Raw genomic sequence first — 22,489 nt, 5'->3', positions numbered from 1 at the left:
AGACACTTGGCTCTTCCTCATGTCTGTCTAGCAGTTTAACATCCATGTACTGTATTTAGCATTTCCCACGTACTGAATTCACTTTAGCGGCCCACCCAGATGGATATGTTATGACTTTTATTTCTTATTGCATAATGTCATGCTTTTATTTCTTTTTTAAGTCTGCATTGAAATTCAGATCAGTGGTCAAATATAGTAATCCTTTAATAGTTGGGCTGCTTTGAACCCCCCCAGGCCCCCCCTTTTTTTTCTTTGGCCAAACATTCAGCTGTGACCAAACATATACAGTACTTTCAGTTTGTGGGAGACTGCGTCATACTTGTGACTTAACTTCAAAGCTCTATAGACCAGTGATTAACAGTTATAAATTAGTTTGCTCTGAATACGACATTGATTTGCTCTTTCGCAGTGGCATTAATGCCAAGTACAGTCTGCAAACCGTTGTCAGCCCTGTAAACAGTGCTGCACTACCCCCTGCTGGTAGGCAAGCTGTGAACTGCCAACATACACCAGGCTTGTAACACTGTATGCATGTGCACTGTACATGCCATGGTGTGAGAGCCTTTTAGGATTAAAAGCTCCATATTTGTCTTAATGTGACTGATTTAATTAAAGTGCCACTGCTGCAAATGCACATGGAAGCCTCGATGGAGGGAAACGTGAAGCAGCAAAAGCTGGTAATTCATCCTGGACACCAGATTCTTCCAGTTTGAACTTATGCCTAGAGTAAGAAAGCATATTCTCTCTGAATTTGCTTGGACTGAGGAGATTCTTGCTTCTTAAACAGTTTGTTTTTAAGTCTTACTGGCCATTGTGGCCAATCTTACCAGCATGTTCAAGCTAATTGGTAATACAGTGATTATTTTCATTCTTTTTAATGAAAGCCACCTTATAGGTTATCATCATAAAACATTACATCCATTTTCTGAAATACACATTCTCTGCGTGATGCTGCGTTTGAAAGTGAATCACTCTGAGAAGATTCCTGCATCCATGTGCTTCACCGTTAGAGACTAAAATCATGTGAGTTATTGAGGTCACAAAGAATTTTAAGTCTTAAAAGTCACACATGTCGTGGAACTGCTTGGTTCAAGTTTTTCTGGGGGTAAAAGTAGCTCATAATCGGCAGCAAGGTTTTCCCATGAAGGAAATGAATACTGGAGCAAAAAAAAACAAAACAATGTTTCACAAAACATCTTGATTGGACCTGTACGGAAAGAGCGACAGGAAGATGAAAAAACCAATTGTTAACCAATTGTGTGAGCAGCCCTGTGTGCTTCCTCAAGCTGCTTCTGGACTGTCTTTCCTCTAAATAACCTGTGGAGGACATAATGTGCTGTTTGAGAAACAGCCATGCAGACATTTTTATTGCTGGGTTGCTTTATAGCTTTTAAGGTGTGATGACAGATAATGACGCTGTTGAGGAGCTGATGAAAAGGGGGATTAGCTGTGAAAAGAAGGCAATGTTCTTTTCTCACAGTGACATTGAAGCACCTGAAGGCACAGCATGCTGCTCTCAAATATACACATCTATTTGCTTAATAGTATTTAGTTTATTCTTGCTGTGGTGCGTGGTGTTTGGGCCTTTGCGTAGTACACAATTGGAAACAATGCAGCCGAGGAATCAGCAGCTAATCAAGCCACAGAACCTGTATTTTCTAAAACAAGTACACTATATGCATCTGTAAAGACAGTCAACATTGTGGCCCTTTGCTTGATACTTTTCCTTTTTTGGTGCAGAACGTGTAGTTCCTCATGTAGCTAACACTGGAAAATATTTTTCTGAACCCAAGCTGGAGGGAAAAGTACAATGTTGAGTTGCAGTGCATGTCATGAGCTGGCACATCGGGGCCATTTCATCCACGGAGTAACTGTCCTTCAGTGAGAAAGCAAAGCACAGCTCCAAAGAAACAGACTAAACCTCATCCCCTTCTTGTTGAACACCAAAAAAGAAAGCTTACCAATCACTGAAGTTCTTACTTTTTTCAAAGAAGAGCACCAAATGACTTGGTTATCAGCATGTTGAATTTTTGTGACATGTCAGACTTTTCTGTTTGGATCCTATACCACCAAGGTTATAGGAGGTCTAAACATGCCTATTGTGTGAGGTTGACTTGGTTGTGATGTGTTTAATGGCTCCCATTTTTGCCACCAGGTGGCAGCGTGTGGCAGTTTATATCTCGTCCTTATGGCACTATCACAGTTTATAGATTTTCTAAATGAATCAGGCCATTTGAATGTTGTGATCTTAACTTTGGATATGAATAATATGAAACAAAGAAGGATGTTTGAGTGATCAATTCTGCGTCTTACTCAAGTTTCAAGGGCCAAAGCAAGTCTTTTTCTGCAGGGGATACAAACAGTTAAGGGAAATAGGCTGTCTTTCTGTTAGGGGCTGATATGTAAGTAATGATATGTATGTATAAGTTATTGCATGTTACACAGGTGTGTTTGTGTTTTGATGGACTGGGAATTTCATCCTTTGTGTTCAAAAGGTTTAATGATATTTAGTTTTTTTTTTTTTTTTCAAGTTTTGGCTGTTAATTGTATTTCATTGCCATTGTAAATCAATTTGTTTATATATTGTCACTAATGAGTATTATTTTTTTTCTTTCATGTTTCCCTCTGGTCTGGCTTCTTGCTGTTAACAGGTAAGACTTTTAAATTACTTTTTTTCATTCACTGATTGCCAACATACTGTATAGTGCAACCAGCATGGTTAAAAGTGTCCTCTCTTTCTAATTCTAACTAAACTACCTAATTCTTAGCCAGTTTTACTTTAAAGCAGAAGTAAGCGGAATGTTTGTGTTAATATAAGTCTTAAATAGTTATATCTTATATCTTCCGTCTGTCACTCTGCTCTGCTGTAAGCCGAGGAGAAAACTTCTTGTATCCTACAACCTTTATCCAATGAGGAGAGAGAACGTCATGAAGGGCTGTGTGTGCAGCCAAGGGATGCGTGTGAATGTGGTGACGTAGGGACGAGGACCAATAGATCCATGACGAGGGTGGGGACTGCTAACTCCATCGGCTGACAACAAGTTAGCCAAAACGACCGGATCGCTTACTTCTGCTTTAAACTACTTTCACAATTTTAGATTCACAGACTGTAACTCGTTGTAGTGTCAAGATATAAGTAAGAACGTGCACTAGGTTGCATTATATTGCCATTTGAGTCCACTGTAGCAGAGAACAAATCTCTAATCGTCTTGGAGAAGGCACCATTGACAAAATTAACTTTTTGTTTTATTGTTAGTCACCAGAAGATGGCAGTGTAGGCTGCTGTTCATCATTGTATGGTGTTCACTTATAATAACAATATTTTTTTTTTTAATGTAACCATTTTTAAAATTGTCATCTCTCAGACAGCAGACATTTCAGGGCTGCTCAGAGAGCCATGGCCAAACTGTCCAGATGAAATATCATCCTCACTGTGGGTGGCCAGTGCCACAGTGAGGATGATATTTGTTTTATAAGCTGTAGATATTCTCATCAGTATCATACCAGATTCCCTATTGCTTGCTGGAGCTGGTGCAGTGTAATTGAGCCCAAACTGTTAATATAAAATCACTTTTTTGGGGATTTTCAACTTGGCTTAGGATCTTATTGTGGCTTTTGTGTAGCTGGAAAATGCAACAGCTCATAGAAAATGTAAATAAGAGTAGCGATAACCACTGAAGGATTGTCACGGTGTTGGCCTGCCGGCCTGTAAAGCCAGGTAGGAAACATCCGTTAGTTTGTTTGTAACTAAGCTGTGCTTATGATAGCTCTGCTGCCGTCAGAGCTTCAAGCCCAATGACGGAGGAATCATCACTAGTTAATCTACTCACTGTCCTGTCCTGTTCACTTGTAATCTTGCATCAACACACACACACACACACACACAGTTCTCTCTTCACAAATGAGAAAGCATGGAAATGGGTCAGGGCTTGTATCTAATTGTTACATGATCGTTGATTTGATTAACCTTCCCTGACCCCTTTCAATAGTCAATGTAAAACGCAAAGAGAACAAAACTAAAGCCTCTTTTCTTGATTGTTATCTCTTTCCAGTATATGAACTGACTGTACATTCTTTACAATCTAACCACATATTTGTGACATTAAAAAATGACTAATATTCTCCTGGCCTTAAAGGTCGGGTGGGAGATCCTGGAAAAACAGTTTGAGGAGGCCACATTTTGAAAATACACAATTTGAAAACTCCCAGCCCCTTTCCTCAGACTCCCCTCTGAAGCCACGCCTCCTGAATGTTCAGTGCTGGGTTCACATCAAGGTGAAGCCTCGCCACGCAACGGTACTGCGGAAAGCTTCGTCGATCACATTGGGTTTACGTTGGGACACTGCACAGCATCGCTAACTGTCCGCCAGCTTTTTCTCATGGCTCATTCACGTGAAAGAAAACACCTGACATCATAATAAACCATCACCACCTACCAGATTTCACTGTGGTACACTGTGTCACTGGCGTTGTCTATTTCGGGGTCGTAACACATTGAAGACTCTGATCGCACACGCGATGATGAGTGAACGAAGAGCGGTACGCGCAGAGGAGGGAGGGAGGGAGAGAGATGGCAATTTGATTGACACATGAGTGACGATCCAATTGACTTGGAACGTGGCATTCAAAATGATTGGATGGTGTTTTTACAGCCTTGTCCGTTCCACAGGTGACTGACTTTTTACATTTTTTGTGAAAAAGCGTTCAATTACTTGGTTGCAATCGGGGTGTGGAGAGGATTTCAAGCAATTCAGTAAAAAATGCTTCAGAAAGAGATCTCAACCCCAACCTTTAAGATCCATCTATCCATTGTCTATACCGCTTATCCATGCAGGGTCACGGAGTGGACTGGAGCCAATCACAGCTGACATAGTGGCAAGGGTGGGGTACACCCTGAACAGGTTGTGGCCTAAAGATGCCAAGAATAAAATAAAAAATAGGTGCACTCATGGCAATAGAGGCAACATGGAGATCAAAGATATTAGAGTTGAATTCTTCACTCATCAAATAACTGACAAATCAGTCCAGACATCAGTCGGGAGTTTGTTGTTTCCTGGTTCCCAGCTCAAAATAGATTTAATATAGAGGTCATGCATATAGATGAATGATGTTGTGTGTTTTATCTGGTCTCTGCTGATTGGTTAAATAAAGGGTTATAACTTATCCCATCTGCTCACAGATAGGGATAGAAATAGAAAGCCTTTATTCTACTGTATATACACAAGCCCTGTCAGCGCAGCTTTTTTCACCCAGTTGGCCAAAGATATCCATATACATACCAGTGCATCCACCCACTGCTTGTACTGAGTTGGCTGACAGACCTGCTGAATGTGATGGTGAGTGGGAGGCTCAGATGTAGACTAGGGCATGAGAGAGAGATGACTCATTTTGTCTTGTGTATTATGAGAAAAACAGCCTCCCAGCAGCCGACACGAGCCGTAACACTTGATACAAGGTGGAGGCTGTGGAACAGGTGGCTGTGTTTTGTAAAGCTCTGTGACCCAGACATCAGTGTGAGTAATTTTTCCTCCCCCAACAGATCCTTTAAAGGACACAGAGACAAACAGACATGTTCTGGTCAAATGTAAGGAGTAGTAAGTGAGGAAGATGGGAACTATGACCCATCAGTGCAGCGCGCGTGTGTGTGTGTGTGTGTGGGGGTGTCTTATCTTTAAAAGTGAGAACATTTTCTTCTATGAAGTTTCTCCAACAAACTGTTGACGTTAAAAAGAAATCTGAAAAGAAAAGAAAAGATGCCAATGTCGTGTAATTTCCATCAGTGAGAAGCAACGGCATCAGTCATCCGATACCAAGACACTGTAGCATCCCGTCTTTACTGAAGACGTAGAGCTGCTCAGAGAGCGTAGCATGGCAATGTTGCCTATATAGAAATGGCAAAAATAGATCCATTTTGTGCATCCAGGAATACAACAGAACTAAAATGCGTGATTATAGATGAATTCATCGACAGTCTCGTGGTGTATTATCTGTCAGGTCCGAACTGTGTTGATGTCCTGGTTGCTCAAAAATGCAGAAATGGCAAAGAATCAACAATAAGGTGCTCCCACCAGGAGCCTTTTCTCTTTTCATCTTTATTGCTGCATTAGTATTATTTCTGTTGTCTGGACTCTGAGCACCGTGTGTTCTTTGGCTGCTAATCCTTGTAATGCCAGGTTTCACACCACATTATTCAAACCTGCTGCTCACACTCATCACACACGAGGTTATGTAACTTGGATCTTCTGTGTGGATGAGTTTTGACCTATTCACCAACAGGTTGCCTTTCTGTTCCCGCCAGTTGAGACCCAAGTGTCTCATCGTACAATGCTGGGGGAATTAACTGGACAACGTACTACAGGTAACGGTTATCGGTAGAAGATGATGGTTATTCTCTCGTTAATTTTGAGGTTTAGGGATATTCGAGGATAATACAGATGTTGGTTCATTTTACTGCACTATGAATTTAAAGCCTTGGGTTTGGTGCAGTGGTGCAGTAGAGTACTACATGGGTTGATTGAAGTGATACTTTCCATGAGGCCCAACATAGTATCTAGTGGTGCCACTGTTGGTAACATCATCAGAGATCATTCAGCAACAGTCAGCATGTAAGATACAGCTTGGTATTTAAGTTATAGATTGATAAATACAGAAACAGGCAGTTGTATTTTTACGGTTACATTTTAATAACTGCGTGCTTTAAAATGTGAGACATTGAATTCTCTTCCTAATTAAACAAGGTGCCAAAAAGAAATGGAAGAAAAAAAATTCACAACAAGTCAACACATATTGGAAAGTGGAAACATTTGCTTTTGCGCCTCCCTCCGTGCACCGATCTTTGAGACAGTGTGAATGCTGAGGCGGTGGATCTAGGCCATTCTGGCTCTGTGTCTCTGGCCGAGTCTCTCTCCCTCCTTCTCTCCTGCAGTGTGTGTTAGCATAGAGCGAGGACTAAGGACTTGCTGCTGTCAGCCCAAATGCTCCAATAGCGCTTCTCTCTCTCTTACGTATGGAGGCCAAAATGGCCACTCATCATTCCTCCCTGCCTCTCTAACTGACTCACTCAGTAGCTCTCTGTCATTCTCCATAGTCAGGGTGTGACTATGGAAAACCACTGCCAGGGCTTACTGGTAAAGTCTGTGAGCGCTTTCCACTATCAAACTCCTGCTCAGCCAAAAGGCTTTACAATTCAACAATTCAATAGGCCTCTTTTTTTTCATCGCTGGGACATGCCAGGCCCCTTTTATCAACTTTTAGAGTTTGCATTTCCCCCAGAAAGACAGCAGATGTGAGAGCTGTTCCTCTTCCTGTGTGACGCAAAAAAAAAAAAAAAAAAGCTAACAAACTGGAAACGAAATAGCACTTCTATTGTTTTTATCAAAGGAAAAAACAGTGAATAGCCAGTCTCATTAATGATACAGTATTGAGCCTTTGCATCACACAAACTGTTACATTGTACCACATTTTAAGTCATGCAGGTGTACTGTGCAAACCAGACTGTTATCTGAACAGATCCTTCCCCTGTGTGATTTGTATTATTTGTGAAAGATTTTAAGGGTAGTTTTGTTGAATAGATGACATGCATTAATGGACATGCCTGTTCTTAGATGCGTCCTTCACGTTTAGTATTCCTTGTGTGCTATTTGCACATTTTGTAGCTTTGCACAGTCAGACTACACAGGTTAGTTTTGCCAAAGGCTTTAAGTTTGAAATAACATCCACCACCAAGAATCATGACACTTCTATTGCTACTTGTTGAAAACAGAGCTGCAGAACTTAGACTAACAACGCTAATTATTGTAGATATGAAAACATGAAGCTGGAACTGGATCTTTTGTGTCTTATTTAACCTCATTCACATGAAATAGAGTGTTTTTGTATTTGGTGTTAGAGCCATTAAAGTTGATGTGAGGGAAGTAGACAACTGTAACTTGTTTCCATATGTGTGTGTGTGTGTTTTCTTTTTTTTAACCACTTTTAAGGAGGGGGCAAAAACAAGTGAAAGTAATCAGTGTATTTATCAAGTGTGTAGTAAGTGATAAATTGTCACAGACTTGTTCGGCTTACCAACATCTGCGCCACAAGTGTGGTTAAACCCTTAATTCCTGGCACTGGCTGTAATGGAATAATAACATTGAAGAGCAATGACGGCTTATTCTTAGTAAACTTTGTAACAGAGGATAAAATACCTTGACTGCATTGCACAGATCAATGACGTCATCACAGCGTATTGGTGGACACATGTCCCAATCACATCGGGTGACGTCGGCCTGCTGGACTGTAGCGTAGTGCGTTTCCTGCAAATGACACAGGGCCAGACTTCTTAACTTTGTTAAGTAATGTTATGATAAAAATGATTCAATGTTGCTCATGAAAAGTTGTGTTTCGCAACAAAGGCGAGACGACACACACACACACACACGAGTCCTGGAGATGGTTCAATCCATACACTTGCTGTGAGCGAGGTTACTAGAGTGTAGTTTGATTTTGTGTTTGATGCCTGATGCTCTGAGGGCAGTTTGGGGGTATTGAGCAGGCTGCCGTTGGACTGCACGACCCACCCAGAAGTCATGTGATACTGACTCACCCCAGCACACCCGAGTCTGTTAGGACAAGTCAAATCCCCTGCATTGTGCTCATGCTTCACCCGTTGTTTCTTGGCCGGCTGTCTCTTAAGCTGGTGGACGCTCTGCGAGGCTCTGCGAGGCTCTGCGAGTGCATGTTGTGTTTTCTGTCTGCTGGGGCGCTAAGCCATCTTAAGGCTGCCTTTCAATGAGAAATGACAAGATAAGGCCTTGAAGCAGAGGGTCTCTCATCTGTCACGCAGGGACTTGGCATTGGAAAAGAGAGGTACAAAGAAATTCATTTCGAAACTTCCAACTGAACCTGTTTTTGCAGCCTCAACGAGATAACCAAATTCCTGTCATCTTCGACCGCTCAGTTATTCTGACCACCATTATGAGCCATGGAAAGTATTCAGTCTCGTTGGTTATTGGTGTCACCCCAACTTCAGACACAATCTGCCATCAGGTCCTTCTTATATTTCATCCCAACCAGGGTACATTCAACACATCCACATCCACATCAGTCCTTTAGTCTCAGTTGTCTGCATCTAAAACAATGTTGTTCTAAAGAGGTGCATCGTTTTATTTTAGCCAGTCAGAAGACAAATTCATAGTGTTTGGGTCAATTGAGGGCCAAGCTGATGATTCATGGTGTTGAGGTGGAGTTATTGTATATGTGTGTCTCAGGCTATAGTGGGTGGAGGGCTTGCGGTGGAGGAGCAGGGAAATCACTGGGCCACATGCTAATCTCTGTTGATGGTTTATGTAACTCCCGGTATCACATGATCACACGTCACCACCCGCCCTGCTCCTGTCTGTACTCAGTAATTCACTCACTAGTCAGCCATTCAAACACAAATGGATGACATACACACATGTACACAGTCATCATAACCTCGTACGCTGCCTTTGATTTCCTATTCAGCTGCACTCATTAATTCATCAATTGGAGGTGGGGGGGGGGGCAACGCAGATCTGCTCTCTGAATTTAAGAAAGGATCGAGGGCTGTTTTGAAAACACTAAACAAAGAAGCTCGGGACACACTGGTGTGTTACTTTGGAGTGTACATGTTCCTGCTGACGGACGGCTCCATGAGAGTGCGGGGTGTACGTGTGCAAGGCCATGACGAGATGGCGATGAAGCTTTTGTTCTGGGAGCTGGAGCAGCATCTCAAAAGGTAAAAATTAAGACAGTGAACCCCCCCAGGGAGTTAGCTGCCTGGGCCAGCCACTACAGTAGCTGCACACAAAAGGCTGCACGGCTTTATTGTGCTTTCTGTTCAGTCATTCATGGCTTCAGGCGTAGTATTAGCATTAAACTGGTTTACTTGATTCTTGTCACACTGCAAGTTCAATTAAATGTAACATCTATTGTGAGTAAATTGAAGGGTGTGCTAATGCGTAGTAAACTGCAGCTGTGCTGAGACGGAGAAGATGGATGACATACATTTGCAGTATAAATATGTGCCACTTCCAAATATCTCTCCAGTGAGTAATCACACCCACAGTATGTTTCTTTTTCAGTCTTCAGTTTGCTTATCACACTGTGCTGTTACCATCATATAGGTCCATCTAGTGCACTGTGTCACACAAACGTATCCTTTGTTTACAGCAGTGTAGTAAGACACTGAGTTGCTGGTTTTGTTAGGTACACCTAAACAAATCTGGTTCAATGTAGGGCAACAGCCCTGCAGTGAATCTTATCTGTGTGCACCTTATCATAGATAATGCCTCAGAGAAGGGTTGATTCAATCAAGTCTGGTGTTTATATACAGGGGCCATTGCTAGTGGTGATGGGAGAGATTTATCAGCAGTTTATGTATTGTATGTAAGCTTGTCTACTTTTAAAGGAAAACCCCTCTGGTACTGAGATTCTCCAATATGAATTGAAAGCTGTTACATTTATTTTAGAAAATGCATTGAACAGAGACTTGATGCTTATATTTGTTAAATTTGATAAAACAGTCATCATTCAGTAATCAGTAGTAATGATTAGTGCCAGACAAAAGTAGAACATCAACCAGACGTCTGATGAAGGAGCTTGAGGACTGAACTTAATACAGTTTGGGTCATTTTTCTCTTAAGTTGCCTCAGTAGGTCACTGAGCTGGTGGTGTTTTTACAGCAAATCAACAAGGCCACCAGATGTCTGTAATATACCTAATATAACTGTCTATAGAATAGTCTGCTTTTTGTGCAAATAAAAACCATGCAGTACTTGGTAATAAATCACATACCTGTACCAATAAAGCAGCATTCTTGTGATGTTGGCATCCCCACCAAGCATCCTGTGTACAATATAATGGGTTGACGTCACTGGTGTAAATGAGACATCATGGTATGGCATGGTACATCTGAGCTCAAATAACATTTAATAATTATAAGATTCATAATTACAATTTTGTGTATTGGAGGAAAATATTAACCTACATATAAAAAACCTTACGGATCTAAGCAAACACCAGAAAACTAAGTTATATTTACTTGTTTGGTTGTAGTGCTTTAATTGCTTTGACTCTGGAGACGTTGTTTAAAGCACAAGGTCTTGTTCCAGTGGCTAATCAAAGTTTTCTTGGAATGTCATTTAGTTTTCCTCCTGGCTTACCGTCAGTGACACCAAGTTTAGCTCCCACCAAGCCTCCGTGTGCCTGTTCGTGAGTGTGACCACATTGGAGCTGAGGTGGTTCTGGCTATTTGGGTCTAGATAATTGGCTAAAGCATCTCCCAGTCAAAGAAGAGACCGGAAGAGATAAGTGTGGCTTAGATCTTCTCGTTAAGCCCTTTGGCTTCTTGTGAAGTTCTGTAGTTTTGGACTGGCGGATGAGGTGAGCAGAGGTTGACTCCAGTCAACGCCCTTCTCCAGAGTACTGGTGCTTAATAAGCCAGGACTGATCTGCCATACCCAAATTAGCCTAAACTCGCATTGTAAAGGTGAACATTGACTTTAAAGTCCCTGTAAAGTGAAATTGGAGATTTGTTTCAAAACATATTATAAGTGTTGGAAATGTATTGTTAAAAACATGCAAAAGACTCATTTCTGTACAGTGCTTAATTTTAGAGTTAGACTGTTAAACTGTTTCACTCTGCTTTAGTGGTCTTAGTTTTTTTGGGCGGGCTTACGGAGGGGACTGCATGACGTACTGCACCCTCTACTTTCATAACTCCTCCCATGTACACGGTAACATATAGTACATTATAAATACTTCAAGCATGCTAGCATCGGTGGTTATCCCACTCGTTTTTGAGTTAGTATACCGTCGCAGTTGTTTTTCTTTCACTAGCTAGCTATGCCGTCATCTCAGAAGTCTGTCTTTCCTGGCTGTTTGAGTTCGGAGACCAGCTTGTCCACCTTATTCATGTTTCCATGGGAGGATAACGCTGAAAGAGAGGTGGCTTGCTTTTGTCCGCAGCTATGCTGATGGGGAGAAGAGCATCACCACCATGTCTTTCATAAAATAACATTTATTAATGCAAACTGAACTGTTCATTGTAAAACATTTATTTATTGATGTAAATGTGGTGTTTTCTGTACGTAACAGAGCCCCAAGGCAGCGCTGCTCTTCTGTCCAGTACACACATGAAGCTTCACTTTTAATTCAAACAAACTAATGTGACTGACACAATTGTTAGAACTCAGAAAACAAATCTAGTATCACATTACAGGGACTTTAAAGTACTTGAAAACTACTTGGAGTGCACCGTGTTTTATTCTTCCTGCTATCTGACAGTCATTCAGGCCATTGATACAACAGGTGCACTTTAGTAATGCTCAGTGGGAAACGGGTTGGATTCGAGGAATATTTGTTATAGCATATTTATACATTGACCACTACATAGTTAGTGGATTTGCCGTATCTTATGTGACCTTAACCAAACCTGTAACACACCCATCTCACTTGGCCCTATGCCACACTTGCATCTCATTTAATTTTGCTGTCAAAATATCAAGGATTTTCAATATTTGCAGGCATTTGTTGATAAAACAAACAAAAGCAGAAGTTCTGTATTTGTTTCTTGTATGTTGCTTAGTGTAGGTGTGATCATACAGGAGGAATGTGAGCAGTGTGTGAACGTGATTTTAAGGGTTTTGGGTGTGCGTGGAATGTGTGAGAGCAGTTTTTCAGAGAATGTAGGGAGGTGTGTGCTGGTGGGAGCGGGTCTTGTTAAGACGCTGTCTGAGGTGGGAGTTGTTTAGGTGTGTCATTATGACTGCTCGCTCAGCACAAGGTTACTCCCTCTGCAAAATGCAGAGAAGGATGGTAGTTTTGTTGTGTGGTAATTTAATTTGAGTCAGACTGACCTTATTGATCCACAATGACCTCAATCATTTAAAAAATTCACATTTGATGAATGAGTTTAAACGGTTATTAAGTACAGAGTTTAGCCGGGGGTCTGTGGAGCCACAGGGGAGTTTGATTCTCATTTAAAATCTCATAATAAAGGTTTGATTAATTAACTGAAACCCAGACATGTCTGTAAAGCAAATTACTGGAGAGCAGGCCTGTTACACCTTAGTTACTAACATTACAGTTGAGTAAGGTGGAGTCTGTGGTATTGTTTTTATTCTGTCGAAAAACATCCCCTCCATGCTCTCTAAACATCTTGACCACCTAGTTTTTAGCCCTCGCTGGTCGGTGGTCGGTACTCAGTGTAATTATTTCTGGTTTTGCCAGAATTCCTTGATCTTGCAGCTCGACCTTACAGCCATGCGGTGCAGTACAGTGCTAGGCCACATGGGGTCAGTATGTGCAAGATAGCACTTCATTGTTGTTTGAAACGTTTGATTTAACACCTGCCTTTGGAGCTTGATGGTTTATTTTCATCTGCTTTGAAAAAATGACGGTTACCTATCCTCCTGAAACAGTGCTCTTAGTGAAGATCACCCCCGGATCATGTTTGTGTGTTGTAAAAAGTATGATCTGTATGGTGATTGTATGATTTTTGAATTCTACAAAATGACACATTTATTACTGACTGAAAGCTCAAAAGCTGCCTGTATTCATGCTCATTTAGAGATAAATATAAATGACCACATATAATTTGTATGATAGATAAACAAACAAAGACAAAAATAGCAGAGGGATTCCCTCTATGTCTTCCCCTGAGATGACAAAACTTTCAGCTTTTTTTTTTGTTATGGAGGTGGAAAAACAACAAAACAATAAATCACTTTTTGATAAATTCCTGTACTAATAATAATGGGCAAGGCAGCAGTAGCGGCTGACACAGGGTCGATGTGTATTGTAACAGCCCTACATCTTGCCCTTCCCCTGCCTGTGTTAGTATACTACAGCCCTTTCTTCTTCCTCTCCCATCCGGTTCTCCCCGGTTTCATCCACCTCCTCTCTGTTCCCGAAATATTTTATGCAAAAACCGTGTCAGCTGAGCGCCAGGTGGGGGCGTGCCTGCATAAATCATTCAAACAGCCTCCGTCTCCACCAATCAGGGGCCGGCCCCTCGGTGTGTCGCTGGATAAATTATGCGGCCTTGTCCCGAGCCGCAGATCTGTTCTGCCCAGAGCCGAGATGAGCCGACCTTGGACTGTGTTTGTAACCGCTGCGGTCGCTGCACGAGCCTTTACCGGACACACAGCAGAATAGCGCGAGTGGATGTGTCTCGCTGAGCCGATCGCGTGGAGGTCGAGTCGGGACACGAGGGGTTTGTTCGTTTAAACGGACCGTGAACCATGAACAGCATGAATACGCCGTGCTACACCGTAGCTATGGATCTAGGCGTCTGCCAGCTGAGAAATTTCTCCATATCGTTCCTATCGTCGCTGCTGAGCGCGGACAGCTCGCACGTCAAGCTCGACAATAGGTAAAAGACAAAACAAAAAGAAAAAGCCCAGCTCCGACACACAGAGCCTCTCTCTGTCTGTGTGTGTGTGTGTGTGTTCATGTATTCACTGCGTTCAGGGCTCAGCTCCCTGCACACGCACCACTAATGTCACCGCTGTGTGATGGAGAGAGCTGCACGGCCCGTGGATGATACAGTATCACTACACACACACGCACTATACTGACTTTTATAGAAATTTCCAGATGCTTCCTGAAACCATCCAAATTTCTATGAAGGGAGAAAGGCTGTTTTTTTTTTTGTTTTTTCCACCACGGGCAGCGACTCCATATTTTTTTTTTCTTCGCTGTTATTTGTATTGATTTAACGCATACTGGTATAAAGGTTGTTTTTTCATTATTATTATAATTATTAATTTCTCATTTCTTCTTTTGCAGTTCGTCCGGAGCCAGCGTTGTTGCCATTGACAACAAAATCGAACAAGCAATGGTGAGTTTGAGCTCGTCTCTGTCCACACTGGGGGAAATGTTGACTACTGCACAGGATGTAAAAGTCCGTGTGAAATGGCGGATTTTGTGTGTTGTTGAAATACTAGGGCTTCATATTTCAGAGATAGGTTTAGTAGTATATTACATTCCGATGCATTTCCTTTGTTTGTCTTGGTTGTTTTATCACCGTGTAGCCTGAATAGTGCAGGACGTAGTGGTCAATGTATTCATTTAAATATCAAAGTAGGCCGCTGTAAATTGTTAAATGAGTTAAATGAATGTTACTTGTCATGGTATTGAGGTTCTCCCTGCGGCATTAACAGCGGACGTTGTGGTGAAATTAAAACAATATCCACGCTAACGTGAAAGTAAATTAATAGCCTCCTCAGCAAAATCAAGGCAACTACTTCAAACCAGCCCAGCGTTTTAAGTCCTTTTAGTAGTTCTCTAAAGTAGGTTTTTTCCAGCATCAAATCACTGCAGTAAATCCTTTGGCTCACCGTACAAGCAGTTTTCAGCATATTATTATCGAGAAAAAAAAATCAAGCTGCGTTTTATTTTTCTTCCTTTTAGTTTTCACTCTGCCTCTGTTGTCGTTTGCTGTAGGCTCTGTTGCTAGGCAAACTGGGAGGCTCGCACGCCCGGTTATAAATATCTAGCCCTCTGATTGGCCGACGCTGTAGCGTAGGCGGGGTTAGTGACGTAGCACCCTGGGGATAGTCTTTCTCACGTTTTCCCTTTATCATCCGTTTTGTGTAGTATCACTTCATTATGTCGGATAAAGCCTCACTCGCCGACGGCCTGAGGTGCGTTTAGTACCAGGTCAGAAACGTGTAGTTCACATTCATGGTTCTCTTTGTCAGAGTCATTTGTTGTGTCATAACAAATCTTGACTTCTTATGGATAAGATATTCCACTGATGACGGACGTTGGAAGCTCTGGGAATAATTTTACATAAAATTCCCACCATTCACATTATTCTCATAATGCTCATTCTGCATGACTCAATGTAGTATTCATATTGCTGATTTTAGAGCAATTAATGTCTAATGAACGTTTAAACTGCTGTATATAGTAGCTGTAGGGTAGTTATTGTCATGTAGGCCTACCTGGACCAACATAGTTTCCCATGTCCAATTTGAGATCCTTTTCTAACCACACTGGACAAACTTGAAAATACATTGTCAGTTTTAGGATGATTAAAAAAATATTTATATGTGTTCTTAAAAGACTAAGGCTAGTGATTTGTACAAGAAAGGTTACACAGGTTCAAGTGATATGCAGATTGGGATCATGGGACATTTTCTCAGGATTTGTTTTATTGAGTTTTTAATGTTTCCTCCATCCATTTGTAATCAAATTTCTAGCTTAGAAATGTGATTAGATTGAAAAACTTCAGGTTAGTGTCTGACCTTTCATTGATGTGTTGTTATTGATGGATTCCGACCATAAGCCCTTTATCTCCGTCTTGTCACAGGACCTGGTGAAGAGTCACCTGATGTACGCTGTGCGTGAGGAGGTAGAGGTCCTAAAGGAGCAGATCAAGGAGCTGATCGAGCGCAACTCCCAGCTGGAGCAGGAGAACACCCTGCTAAAGACACTGGCCAGCCCAGAACAGATGGCCCAGTTCCAGGCCCAAGTTCAGACTGGCTCCCCGCCTGCCCCTCCGACAGCTGCCACACCGGGACCCCCAAGCAACGCCAACCTTGCCCAGCCCGCCTCGCACAGCTCTGGCCCCTCGGCGTAGCCCGGTCTGCACTGACGAAACAGACTGACTGACAGTTTTTGCGTTCTGCTACTGCAGCAGAGCCAAACCTTGCCTTCTACAGCAGGAGGTTGCGCTGTTAAGACAAGAATTTGCACATATTTATCTCTCAGAAGGATGCAGCCAGCGGGACGAGCAGTGTTGTGCTCTACGGCACGGCAGAGGGTGACAATCTTGAGACTCTGTTTTTGGGGGGCTGGGTGGGGTTGTTTCAGAGGAGGAGAACGACGACTCATTGAACAATTGCCAAATAACCCTTGGACATATCAACTAGAATGTCTTACCAAGAGAAACAAAACAGCTTATCAGTGGCGACAGTATACTTAACTATAGATTAAAAAAAAAAATCACTGTGCCTGTGTCTGGATTTTAAGTGATGTCGATTTTACTGATGAGGGAGATGATGATGATAATGGTGATGATGATGATGGAGGAGCAGGAGATGGAGGACTGTACTGGTTGTTACCTTTTTTGCTGAATGATGTAAATAAAGAGGTACTCTCTCAAAGCTAGATCTTAAAGTTACAAGTCGACAGATCTGAGGGAGAGAGAGAGAGAGGAAGGAGAGAGAAAAGGCCTTCTCAGAGTGACAAATGAAGAATGTTAGCAATTATTATCATGACAAAGTCCCCATCTGGAATGGGGGAGTCAGGGGAAGGGCTGGGGAGGGGGTGGGAGGCTATTTTGAACAACTCTTGGCAGCATTGATGATGTTACTTCAACTGTGGGTTGGTGGGATGAACAAAACATGGTTTCTTATGGAGATGATGATATTCTATTTTCAGTATTTCACTTTCAAGCTTCTCATTTTTGCCCTGGACAAAGCTCATTATTGCTGTTCTCTCAACCCTGCAGTGGCATGTAATTTAAACCTTATTTGACAGGGTTGAGACATCGGGCTAAGCTGCATTTCCTTTTTTTCCTAAAAGTTTGATGGGCAGAAAACGGTGTATATTTCTGTATAGTGTAAGTACCATGTAAAATAGTGAGGAGGAGAAAAATAACAGATGCTATCTAGGTCACACAGATTGAAGCGGGTGAGCGAGGGACGTGCTAGTCTTGCCCAGTCTGTGTTGTCTATTTTTAATGCTGTATTTTCAGGACTGTTGATCGACAGGAGTTTAGGTTATTTAACTGACAACATGCAGCCAACAATGCTGTCCATATCCCTTACTGTAACATTAACTCTTTGACTGTAAATCCATTTTCACTTGGCTATTTTTCTTTCGGGGTATTGCACCTTTAATTTTTTTTTTTTTTTTTTTAGTTTTGACAGTGAAGTACTTCTGGATGAACAATATCTCAACATCTAAAAAAAAAAAAAAAAAACTCAAAAAAAAAAAGGACAGAAAACAAATACAAACTCTGGAGATGTTATTTCTTTTTCATTCTGTGTATCAGTTGTATGCTCATGTTCTGTGCATGTTTCCGCAAAGACCGGATAAGATATTGTAACATACATACCACAATTGCACTTGACAGCTGCACTTCACAACTTTCAATAAACATGCTTAAGGAAGAATAAGCACGTGGTCACTATCTTTTTCTTTTTTTTTACCGTACTCCTGGTGTGATGATGCAAATATGCTGAGTTCAGAAAAGCTCATGCTTTTCTGACAATCCTCTCACATGTATAGCTGGAGTCCGCTGCTTCAGGACATTATTTCATCAAGATTCATGACTGTCCTTGGAAATTTAAGATTCAGACAGACTCAACAGTTGCTCACACTCAATTCTTAGGTCATTTTTAGCAATTTATGTATACATTTCAAATTTCCAACAGTACTACTATTCAAAGTTCAATTAATTCAATCACTAAATTGGCATAAACCAGCATTTTGGTAATTTCCCACTAAGTCAGTTTCACAGGGCAAGATTTAATCTACAGTGCAACATATTTAAGATTTCTAAACTAAATGACTTACAGGGTCATAAATGGTTCTTTAAAAAAAAAAAAAAATTCTGCTTTTATCCTAAGACACAACTTTACATTTACATTTTTCTGTGGTCATGTATACCAACTCTAGAGGTGTCACAGAGGACATCTCATCATGTGATTTTAAAATTTCCTATATCCCAGTTGAACAAGGCTTTATCAAATCCAGTGTATTTTAATTAATTATGAAGAATATGATGTGTTTTAGTTTGCAGCTTAGTCAAGGTATTAAAAAACCACTACAGCATTTCCACCACACTGCATTGGCTTGTCAAATTTAGAGCTCCTGTCTTTTGGAAGTGGCTCTTCCCCTGTTCCAATAAGACACATCAGCACATAGTGTGTGTGTGTACAAGCGGACACACCAATAAACACCATGAATCTACAAAAGCAGAAGGAAAACCAGCTGCTCCCTAAATGCTTGACATTTATTTGAAAAAAGATTGTTCTCACACAACACAGACAAATACTGAAACAAACAGATATGGCACATTGTCAGCAGGAATCACTGGCCGCACTCAGTCTCACACCTTCACACACACACACACACACAGGTGCCAAGTGAGTAATGAGACACACATGTTCTCCAGCCAGCGTGGTTTTAGACTGTCCATAGAAAAGCTGTCAGAACCACAGACGGCAACACTGTAAACGCTGATCGAGGCCTGGGAGGGGGAGGGGGGGGGGGGGGGGGGGGGGGCGGTGGTCAGGGAAGCTTCTCTCTCTCTGTCTGAGAGCTGCCGGGTCTCAAAGCGCTGGCGTCAGTCTCTGGGCCTCTGGATGGAGTCCGGGGGTGAGGGGGCGGGGGTGTGCAGGCGCGGGCTAGCCAGGCTCAGTGAGGGCATGAGGGGGTGGGACAGGGGTCCGGAGGCACCTTCTGAATCACATCCCCATGCGGATGCTCTGGATGATCTGAAATATGGCTGAGATCACACACACACACAAACACTGACTTGTTAGATCACTGTTTTGGTTTTGGTTTTGGTTTAAAACATGACCATGGCACTTCTCGCATTTTGATGTGGCACAGTAGCTGCTGGTCCACTGTGTGCAACACAAGCACATCCTCACATCCAGGTGTGGACTCAACAACACAGTCGAATGCTAATATTATGTTTCTCCATTGGATTTAGAGCAGCACGTCTACTGTTTCTACCTCTGTAGTAAAGAAAACTACTTTTTCTACTGTGTTGGGAGTCCTTGTAAAATAAAAGTATCACCATTAGCTTATTAGTAATAAGCAGTAAAAGTTCTTTTTGATAAGCAATACATAAAAAACACAGTGCAACACAACACAACATAATCAAGAACATAAACATAAAGAAGAACAGGAAACAGAGCAAAGAAAATAAATAAAATATGCAAAAGCGACAAGTAAAAAAACAACAACACCCAAATCCAAAAGATAAAAAAAAGGAAAGTATAAATAAAATGCCACTTCAATACAATATAAATGGTGCAGAGGGTGTGTGAGCTCACTGCCACATGAACGTTATCAGCCACTACAGTAGTTTACCACAAACAAAACTTCATGCACACACACACACCTTTAGATACAGAAAGTATGTACCTGATCCACACACAACAAATACAAATAGGGCAAGCAACCAGGGGCCCACAGGATACTTCTCCTCTTGTGGTCGCTATGGGAAAAACACAAACACACACACACACACACATACATACATACATACACACACAGTGTAAATTAGCAGATGCTGCAAAACAAAAATAAAACTTGTGGGTAGACTTACAAAGTAGTTTCCCATTACCACATCTGCTCTGGTACTTGGCTCCTTCTATTTAATCCTACAATCACCAATTGTCTTGTTTTTCAGACCAATGAGAAAAGATGATGCAGTTCCCTCAATAACAACTGTGTGGTTGCACTGTACAAACCCCAGTGTCTAATTACGTATACACTGAAAGGTGCAGAGTTGGTGCTTTTTCTCATTGTGGCTAATGTGGAAAAGACGAGTGGAACAACACGAGTCGGCCCGTCTCGACGGATTTCGGGAGCACCCATCAGTCCCACAAGATGATGTCATCTGCCTGTTTAGCTGCTGGTGGACGATCTTGATGCCTTGTAGGGAAAGTTGTTGTTTTCCTCCTACAGTAAGAGACGCCTGTCACAGAGAGTGAAACCAGACCCTGAGCAGACTCCAGATCTGACCTTTCAGATGCTGTTCAACGTCCATGTAATGACAGAGGACAGGGTGGAGGGAGAACCTGATTATTGTTAGCGCTGCTGACACTACGCCGGCCATTAGTTTCATTCACACCAATATTATCTCCCACGCCCACTTTTATCTCGACCTGGTGGTTCCTCACAGTAAATGGGATTTTCAATTTGTACGTGCGTGTGTGCTAGAGAGGACCTGTGATAAATAAATACAAACGCCTTGATTAGGACGACAAAGATGCCAATTAATTATTGTCTTTGCAACAGTGTAACATGTAAGGCATGAGCCAACAAGTCAGTACTATCTAAATGGCTACAACAACAAGAGCAGGTACTTAATTGGTTTTATCAGCTGCTGTTTCCAAGGTCAGCTTGGATTGGAGGACTTTAAAGTGCTCAGAGGAAATAGGCATTGGGCTTTCTACCATCGACATGATGCAATCAAAATGTCCATCACATTTTCCCCAGAGTCCAAAGTGCAGTTATCAAAGTGAAGCACAAACCCTCAGCTATTCAATTTACAGTAACGTTAAACAGAGTCTGTAAACAGTTGTGGCTTTATTTTCTATTTGCCTCCTAATTGATTCATCCATAAAAAGTTTAAGCACCAGCTGAGCTAAAATGTTCCTGTAAAGCCAAATAAACCAATTTATAGTCACACAACAGCAGTTAACAAACCCTGAGGCCACATTGGGGTGCAAGTAATTATTGTAATTATAGATTCCTCTGCTGATGTTTTTCTTAACAAATGAATTATTTGTTCTATGAAATGTCAAATAAAAATCTATCACAACCTCCCATTTTCAGATGGCTTGAGTTGTTCACCAACTAAAGTCTAAAATCAAAGAGTCATTCACTATTAAGAGGGCTAAGAAAACAAAACCGTATATGATTTATTTATCATAACACATTAATTGAAGTTGTTACAAAAGTATAACTGTTCAATAATTAAAAAATATTCCCCAATAATCCTTTCATCTGGATGCCTTAGCTTCCAAGCTTTCACAGTTGGCAATAGTTTCATCTGTGCATCAAGCAGCAGTGGTTGGACTTATTTGAGATGACAGAGTAGCCTATAACCAGACTCCACTTTGTGCTGTCAGAGTGAGGACCAGGTTCGAGAGCGGAGGGCGGAGGGCGGTGACGGGCGGAGAGCAGCAGCAGCAGCAGGCTGAATCAATGAATGAGGTTTTAATAGAGCAGCCCTGCCTGCCTGCCTGCCTGCCTGCCGGCTCTGTCCTGGGTGTACACACACTGAGCCCATCAGACAGCAGCGCACGGTGAGCTGGGGCACGTCCTGACTCACGCTGCGCGACATATGTGTGAGGAAACCAGGAGACATTGAACAGCCACAGCTGGCACCGACCACCGACCACCGTCACCGTCACGCTGCCCTGTACACACCGGAGAGAGCGGCACCTATCCGGGCTAACATCATGCTGGCGCGTCGCTGACAGTTAACGGCTCACCAGCGTCTTGGCTACGTTTCCTCTCTGCGTGATGTTCTTGCTGTGTTTCTCGTTGGCCATGCGGATCCTCTGTTTAGCCACCATCTTCCGGAACGATTAGAGTACCCGGGATAAATTAGTGTGTTTAGCCTGTGATTTTCTGATGCTGCAGGCTGACGACAGCACCCCGGCTGCATCAAGCAAGGAAACTGGCCCCGGAAACCAGACCGAGACACTTTCAAAATACAAGCACCACATGTCTGTAGAGTGCTGTAGCATTTCAGGAAGAAACGAGCAAATTTGAGTTTATATTT

The 22,489-nt window shown here is 42.0% G+C and overlaps 2 protein-coding genes across 2 annotated transcripts in view; one reads left to right on the top strand and one right to left on the bottom strand.

Annotated features, from left to right (window-relative positions):
• The window catches only part of LOC311004258 (TSC22 domain family protein 1-like), a 31,871-nt gene extending 13,783 nt beyond the window's left edge, over positions 1 to 18,088 (top strand). The window contains exons 2-3 of the mRNA XM_083996237.1: positions 14,794 to 14,845; positions 16,322 to 18,088. Of these exons, the coding sequence (XP_083852363.1) occupies positions 14,794 to 14,845; positions 16,322 to 16,591 (322 nt within the window). The 3' untranslated portion in view covers positions 16,592 to 18,088. The remainder of the gene's footprint in view (positions 1 to 14,793; positions 14,846 to 16,321) is intronic.
• A 1,339-nt stretch (positions 18,089 to 19,427) lies between these two features.
• Positions 19,428 to 22,280, bottom strand: serp2 (stress-associated endoplasmic reticulum protein family member 2; the record flags this gene model as incomplete). Its single annotated transcript, XM_083996681.1, has 3 exons — positions 19,428 to 19,468; positions 20,116 to 20,188; positions 22,197 to 22,280. The coding sequence occupies 3 exons, from the start codon at positions 22,278 to 22,280 to the stop codon at positions 19,428 to 19,430; spliced, it is 198 nt and encodes a 65-aa protein (XP_083852807.1).
• Positions 22,281 to 22,489: the final 209 nt, after the last annotated feature.

Source organism: Trachurus trachurus, assembly GCF_905171665.1.
Source record: "Trachurus trachurus genome assembly, chromosome: 21".
Classification (NCBI taxonomy): domain Eukaryota; kingdom Metazoa; phylum Chordata; class Actinopteri; order Carangiformes; family Carangidae; genus Trachurus; species Trachurus trachurus.
This window is presented reverse-complemented; position numbering and strand designations above follow the sequence as displayed.